An 8,379-nucleotide genomic window follows, 5' to 3' on the forward strand; every position below is an offset into this window, starting at 1 on the left:
TGAAAGTCGACACTCTCTCTCTCTTCTGTGTCACATCTATCCTCATGCCTCTTAGAAGAAATACACGCTCTGTCACTTTCTCGTCAGCCCAACATAGACAGACCTCTGTCTGAGTACAGCAGGTAGGCTACAGCCCAGCGGCGCATATAGTGTGTCTAATGACTGACTGGGCCTGGAGTCATCTGGGTGGGCCTGAGATCTTAACACATTGTGTGCCAAAAACGGTCCGGACCGTTTTTTGAGAATCCAAACGAGGAGTGCCGAAAACGGTCCGGACCGTTTTTGACCCAGTTTTATTTTTATACGCGGGGCCCACGTGGGGCGCCAAAACAAAACTTTGGGATCATCCGAGGAGTTTCTGAGAAGGAGAGGCCGGATGTGGATCCATGTCAAAAAATCCTTCCGGTCGGCCTTTCCAATGTTATCTCCTTGACTAAAAGCTTAAAATCTCCATTTCTTTTTAACGTGGTGGAAGCGAGCCGTTTTCGATCGGCGATCACGCTGCACTGGAGGATCGCGTTCGAAATATTATTGTTCCAGGCGTTAGTCGGGACCCTCCGCCGTCTCGCACACACGCTCTGTTTACATGCACTTCCGCGTCGGGGCTTCTACAGCACGAAACGTATCAACGTGGATGGAAGAAATGCAGGCACTGAACGTATAATATTTTAATAAACCTCTGGCACCCGATGTGTTAAAGGAATATTTCACTTTAAAAAAGAAAACATTTGGTCATTTTATCGTCTACTCAGGCTTTTGGGAGCACCCCGGACAGTTGCTTTGATTCAGTATTTAGATATTTGATATTCATTTTATCAGACACGCCATCTTCCTATACAAACCCATTGTAAGGTCAAACTCCATTTTTAACCATGTTAGATTCATCGGGAACACCCGTCCTTGGTTCTGGTGACTGATATTGTCCTTCTAATAGGTGGGGAGACCGTGTTTTTTCAATTACTTATTTCATTTATTTTTAATATTGTTTTTGGAAAATGGAAAAAATGTAATATAATAAAAGAATTCAATCAAATAAATGAAAAAAGTAATCAAAAAAACACGGCCCCCTCACGTATTAGGAGGGCAGGGTGAGTCACCAGAACCAAGGACGGGTGTTTTTGATGAATCCCACATGTTAAAAATGGAGTTTGAAGTTATAATGGGTTTGTATAGGAAGGGGGCAGGTCTGATAAAATGAATATCAAATATCTAAATACTGAATCAAGCAACTTAGCCCATTAATACCTGGAACTGTGTCATTTTTAGATTTGAGCTAAAAAGCACTTTGGGCTATTCAAAAATAGCAGATCTACAAGCTCGTAGCACGGCACCGAGTGCCGCGCTACGAGCTTGTCGATCTGCTATTTTTGAAAAATCGTGAAAATGTGTGCAAATCTTTGAATATATATATATTTAAAGCGAACATTTTTAACTAAAATCTTTGCTTCTGGGGGGTCCCTGGAACAAGATATTTTGATGGTGTCCGCGGCCAAATACATATAGTTTTGGGGGTCCTTGACATGAAAAAGTTTGAGGACCACTGATATAGAAACATACGTTTTTCAGAATACTGTTCAGATTTAGGAGACATGTAGAATCGGCTTCAGGTCTCAATGGGTTAAAAACTGTCTGGGGTGCTTTTTTTCATAAAATAATGCCCTACTTGATCACACCACAGCGTCACAAAAACACATCAAAAGTAGCAGATCTACCTCTCTCTCTCTCTCTCTCTCTCTCTCTCTCTCTCTCTCTCTCTCTCTCTCTCTCTCTCTCTCTCTCTCTCTCTCTCTCTCTCTCTCTCTCCACCTCCTACCCTCTGCTCATTACTACTTTTTGTCCCCCCTGTCCCTTCTTTCAAATCTTGAGTTGTCGGCACTATTCGTCACGACGAGGAGAAAGGCAGACAATTTCCATCTTAAAATGGAACACCGTTCACGGTCTCTCTTTTTTATTTTTTTGCAGCAATTGGGTTTTAATGCGATTTATGCTGGACAATTAAATATCATACGCGCTGCTTGCGTTTTCGGGGAGAGATTAAATGTACATGACCATGAGTGTGGCTCTGGAGAGGGACCAGACTTACAATAGCGGACAATAAAAAAAGGGAGATTTCTTCTTTCTCAGGGTCTGTGTTTGGCAGTGAGAGACAGGACAGCTAGTGCTGACAACCTAATCCAGCCAGCACTGAGCAAAATCCAGCCACATATGGCAGCCATTTTCTGCCAAGCTTTGAATTTACCTTCCGCTGTTGACTCTTGTTCACTGTGCGTCACGTTCTGTGCGTGTGTATACTGTATGCACACGTTTGTGGTACGTGGCATCAATTGACGCTAAGCTGTGTGCACAACCAGAACCTTGCAGAATTACTTCAATAAGCTCGTATAACCCTGTATATAGAGTGCTATAACAGTATACGTCCCGGAATTAAGTTCGCAATGGGTTCTCTCACCAGATACACTTTTTTCCACAAAGCGTTTATGCAGAAACTAATGTCTGTGGTTAACATAAGCCTAGGAAAGTCTCACATTTTATTCTGCAACATAAACTACAGCCTTTAATGTTACGACCGTGCATTTTTAAGCCGTTCTGTGCTCTTTAAAACTCCCATTTATTGCCTGTGTGGTTCAAAAAGTGATTGTGGAGATTATCTCGTTGAATAAAATGTGTTAATGTCATAAGCCTTTATTTGCTATAGAACTTGTTTTCCAAAACCTAATTCCATTGAAAATCTGTGGTTTGAACCCATACCTTATTTGTTTATTTGGGAGGGACAGAACATATTCATGGAACACAGCAATAAAAGTGCATTCAGTACTGTTGAGTGTGTAAGCAAGAATTAGCAAGGAGGCTAATTCTCATCCGTAGTCCCTAAATAACAATAAAACGAGATACTACGGAAAGAAACAGATACTTGTAACTGCCATGTAACCTCAGACAAAACAATAAACTAGAACAATATGACAATAAACCACAATAAAACAACAATAGAACAGTACATCACAACAATACAACAATAAACCACAACACTACAACAGTAAGCCATAGCAATAAACCTCAACAATACATAAACCACAACAGTACAGCTATATAAAGTGTAAATAAAACCAAACTGTGACAAAAAAATGACAGTTACAAGAGAGTGATAAAACCATAACAAAACATCACTATACCCATGGCTGGCTTAACTTCAATGTTGGTCTACTAAAAAGTGTAATAGTATTTGACAATTTGACCAGTTTTTTTGTATAGTTTGTTGATTACCTTTGATGCAGTAATGACATTTTTCCTTTCTTTCTTTTTTTTTTTTTTACCACTCAAACCCCATATGGGTAACCGGAGTCCCTCAGTACTTAATACTAGTGTATTTTCTGTTTTCTGTTATTGTGGGGAAAGTTGGTTGAAAGTTGGCTGAAAATTGCCAATTGACAAGCTTACAACGCGACGCAATATACTTGTGAGCATCTGTATCGTGTGCTTCAGTTGAATGAAATCACGTCAACAGTATCTCTCAGTGTGGTGTTGTGTTTGCCCCCCCCCTCCCCCTCCAGGATCTATTTGCTCTGGATGTGGAACCGTACCGCTACAGTGGAGTGAACATGACCGGCTTTAGGATCCTGAACACGGAGAACAGCCAGGTGGCCTCCATCATAGAGAAGTGGTCCATGGAAAGGCTGCAGGCGCCGCCCAAACCTGACTCTGGTCTACTGGACGGCTTCATGACCGTGAGTCGCCCATTCACAAGATGAATCAATGAACGAATCAATCAATTAGCGGATATAATAAATCACATGTTGTCCCAACCCAGCCAGCACGCCCACATGGGACCCACGTGGTTTCAATGCGGGCTACTTGGGAACCAAGTGGGGCCTGGGCTTGAACTGGGCAAATCATGATGGTCCTACTGTATATGGTTTTCATATGGGTTAACTGGGCATGGGTTGGACGTGGGCAAGCCCATGTAGATTACTTACATATGGGCTCTCACATAAGATAAACACTACACTTATCCATTCATTATTTGTACTGTTTTCAAATCCTGCACTTTATTGCCCCCAATGTTGCTTTCCATCAATGTGAGGGTTTTCACCAGCTTGCTCGAGGAGCGGCTGGTCTACGAACAGACAGAGCGCTACTCAACACCTACACGACATGTTTTCGACATCTATTTTCATCATTGGCTTGTCCTTTAAGCCAATGGGTGAGACTTCCCATAATCTGAACGGTGGTCTCGTCCTCCCATGTTATGGTATCATAACCCTACTAGCAGTGCATGTTGCCAGATTCTGCGAGGGAAATAAGCAAACCAGGTCTATGAGAACAAGCCATGCATACACGGAATACATGGAACACACACACACACACACACACACACACACACACACACACACACACACACACACACACACACTCACTCGCTCGCTCGCTCGCTCGCTCGCTCGCTCGCTCACTCACTCACTCACTCACTCACTCACAAACACACACGGTCACAGAGAGAAAAAAAGATTGGATTGTGGCAAAACAAAGCGTGCAGCAAGCTGGTATATACATGACTGTGTCATGTCTTGTTTCCAGCATCAAGAAGACAGGACTGGTCCATGTCCACCCCATGGGTGGTGGTGGGTGGGATGGGGGTTGATTCTCCATGTCCACCCCGCAGGGGGGAGGCACACAAACTGACATCCCACAGGGGGGCGCTGAGATCAGAACCCAAATATGACAAGGAGGCCTAATGTCACTGTGATGCGGACCCTCTGTGACTAGAGAACACAGCGGCAGTAATGACTGCTGCACACCATTCCCCGCTTATACTGCTCTCTGTTATCCGGGAGCTCTGCCAAAATATCAACTTGCCAGAGACACCACACAGGGGAAATGAAAGGAGAGTAATGGAAATGGGGCTGTGGTGCGGGGGGGGGGGGGGGGTGGGGGGTTGGGAGGGTGGGGGTAGAGAGGTAAAGAGAGCGAAAGGGGCAGGGAAAGAAACAAAGAAACAAAGAATGGAATGTAGTGTAAGTGACATTAGAGTCTTTTTTAACAAATCTTGCAGAGTCATGGTTTGGGTGTCGAACGAGGGCCCAGCTTCTGAGTTGTAAATTGAGTCTATATAGGAAATGACAGTTCATATGAATGGCCTGTGGTTTCGCTGTTTTACCCCTGCTGGTATCAGAAAGAATTTCTCTCCATTCAAGCGGATGGGTTTTTCCCAAACTTTAGACTTGATTTTCTTACCTTAATAAACATTGTCATAAATACTATATGCTTCCAGTTGCTAGTTTAAAGTCTTCTTTCAATCACCATGATATGCGTTTTGGTAAATTATGGTCCCATGCACTTTAAAATTGATGATAAAGTAGGGTATGCTGTCGGAGGGGCGTGGCTACCATGTGATGATTTTTTGATTGACAAGCTACACAACCAATAGCATTCATTCCCCACCCCCCCTGCTCTGGTCCCAACCAATAGCATTCATTTCCGTGTGCATAGGATATGTGACAGGATATGACACGATATAGAAAGATAGAGTCTAGGGCTTAACGCTGTCCATTCTTTTTTTTTTTTACAATCTATGGTGTCGAACCATGAAGAAAGAGTGAGTGTTTCGCGTTGGATCCACCCTCCCACCCCCCGTTTTTGTGTGTAGAATTAATGGTTCAGTTGTCATGGCCTTTTTATTTTCCCTCCGCCGAGACCTTTTCTAGTTGGCAAGGAAGGAAAGGACCCAGTTTGCTGCGACAAGCGTGCAGAGTGTGTTTTACATGTGTAGTGAGCGCCGTGCTAATTGTGTCAGCTGTGAATCATAGGCTGCACAGAGGTACAGATCTGGTTGAGAGCTCTCGCATGGTGGTTTTTAGTTCCCAGAGGTATGGCATACTAACTATAAGCCCTCTGTCTGTCGCCATCTTTCTATTTACACAGCTCTGTTTTTTTTTATACTCCTCCTGTATTCTTCTCCTCCATATGACTGTATGTAGTCTAGTGGTGGAAGGAGTACTCAGATATTTTACTTAAGTAAAAGTAGCAATACCACCAATATAAAAATACTCAGTTACACGTAAAAGGCCTGTGTTCAAAATGTTACTTGAGTAAAAGTACAAAAGCGTTGGCCTCAAAATATACTTAAAGTACCAAAAGTAAAAGTACAAAAATGTTTGAAAATAGCAGATCTACAAGCTCACAACGCGTCGCGATGCGACGCGTTGTGAGCTTGTAGATCGGCTATTTTCAAATAGCCTAGGTATAAAATAGGGCTAAAGTGGTTAATGTATGTTTTATAATGTAATAATTTATATCTGCAAAGTAACTAAAGTTTTCAAATAATTGTAGTGGAGTAAAAGTACAATGTTTGCCTCTGAGATGTAGTGGAGTAGGAGTAAAAGTACTGAAAATTGGACATAATCCAGTGAAGTAAAAAACACCTCAAAATTGTAGAGTACGTGTACCTAGTTACTTTACACCACTCACTGCATAAGACTAGAAGTCTAAACACTATAGCCTTGGCGTCGAGTCTCGGGGTCGGATGGATTATTTTTGGATCAGAGAGGAACAAGAGAGAGAAAGCGAAGAGAGAGATTTATGTGTGTGAGGACTGCACTGTGACCCCGCTCATCACTGAATTAATGGCATGCGAGTTTGAAAGGCGGGGATTGATTAATTAGGACGAATGGCAATCAGTCTTTGGGCTAATGCATATTGACATGGTGAAAGGTTCCGTAAACGTTTGATTAACGTCTTCATTTGTGCGGCGTATTTACGGTCCTGTGTGTGCTTAAGTAGTGAACCACTGATGTGCCGTAACTTATGGGCTTGGAGATCATGACAGATGGCTAAAGCGAGGAGGGAGCTAGTATAGTACAAAGACTGCTGAGTGCATTCACCCCCCCCCCCCCCCCCCCCGCCGTGTACACCGTTGTGTTTTGTAGTTGTGTTGTTGAAATATACAGTGGTGTGAAGTAACTAAGTACATTTACGCAAGTGCAATTTTTAGGTATTTTTAGCGGTGCCAGCCGCTCTATATTTGACTATGTCCGTCCGTCTGTCCGTTTGTCCGTTTGAGCACGGGCTTTAAACAGCTATAACTCCAGTTCGCAGCATGCCAGCAAGTCCAAATTTGGTATGTGGACTTAGACCACCAATAGGGACGAGCATTGACTGCTGAAGCCCCGCCCCGCCCTATTATAGCGCCACCAGGAGGCCACTGGCTTTAAACAGCTATAACTCCAGTTTGCAGCATGCCACCAAGTCCAAATTTGGTATGTGGACTTACACCACCAATAGGGACGAGCATTAATTGCTGAAGCCCCGCCCCGCCCTATTATAGCGCCACCAGGAGGCCACTCATCAAAGGCACCGCTTCCTTCACACAGGGTGCGATTTTTTAAAACTTAACTACTGGAGGATTTCCAATTTTCAGTAGGCTACATTTACTTTTATTCTGCTACGTCTCAGAGGCAAACATTGTACTTTTTTTACTCCACTACAATCATTTGAAAACTTTAGTTACTTTGTAGATTTTGATTATTATTACAAAACGTACATTACTCACTTCAGCCCTATACACATTTTGGCCATTTGAAAATAGCCGATCTACAAGCTCACAATGCGTCGCGCTGCGACGCATTGTGAGCTTGTAGATCGGCTATTTTCAAAAGATTTTTATACATTTTATACATTTTGATAGTAAAAGTAAAAGTTTTGAGTTCTTTTTCCACCACTAAATATCATGGGAATGGTACTGTTCTTTAGAGGCAACAACAGTCTCCATTTTGGTTTTGTTGGTGTTTTTAATCGTTGTTTCTTTTAGTGACAATGTTGGCTTAACATGTAGCCTACTTGCCTAAAGGCAACCACACTGAATGATTTAAAGCTTATAAGATGGAGAAAGACAGAACAGAAAGAAGATAGCTGTCCTCATGAGAGATAATGATACTACAGATGTGCTGCCACACACACACACACACACACACACACACACACACACCACACACCACACACCACACACACACACACACACACACACACACACACACACACACACACGCACACCACCTCAGACTCTCTCCACTCCAATGGCCACAAACCTAAGAGTGATAAATGCGGTTTGTACAGTCATGTCCGGGTGTTTTTTTTAGCCCACTTCAGATTAGCACGCGTTGGATGAATCAGACCGTGGCTAAAGCAATTAACGCAGAGGGACATTATGCTAACGAGCGTGTGGAGCTTGTTAGGTCACTCTCATTGTGCATGTTAAGCCACGACACCGAGCAGGGCTTCTCCAAAGACACATTAATTGAAGCTATACAGTTGGCATAAAGGAACCAGGTGCAGGATTAGTATGCGTTGCTCGTTGAACTCAAACATAATATATCTCTGCTGTCCGGC

The 8,379-nt window shown here is 43.0% G+C and overlaps 1 protein-coding gene across 1 annotated transcript in view; it reads left to right on the plus strand.

Annotated features, from left to right (window-relative positions):
• The window catches only part of LOC311042760 (glutamate receptor ionotropic, kainate 2), a gene marked incomplete at both ends in the record, with an annotated part of 238,476 nt that overhangs the window by 91,998 nt on the left and 138,099 nt on the right, over window positions 1-8,379 (plus strand). The window contains one exon of the mRNA XM_084053745.1: window positions 3,549-3,722. Coding sequence (XP_083909871.1) covers window positions 3,549-3,722 — 174 coding nt within the window. The remainder of the gene's footprint in view (window positions 1-3,548; window positions 3,723-8,379) is intronic.

The sequence above is a fragment of the Gymnoscopelus microlampas genome (genome assembly GCF_963454915.1).
Source record: "Gymnoscopelus microlampas genome assembly, chromosome: 3".
NCBI lineage: Eukaryota > Metazoa > Chordata > Actinopteri > Myctophiformes > Myctophidae > Gymnoscopelus > Gymnoscopelus microlampas.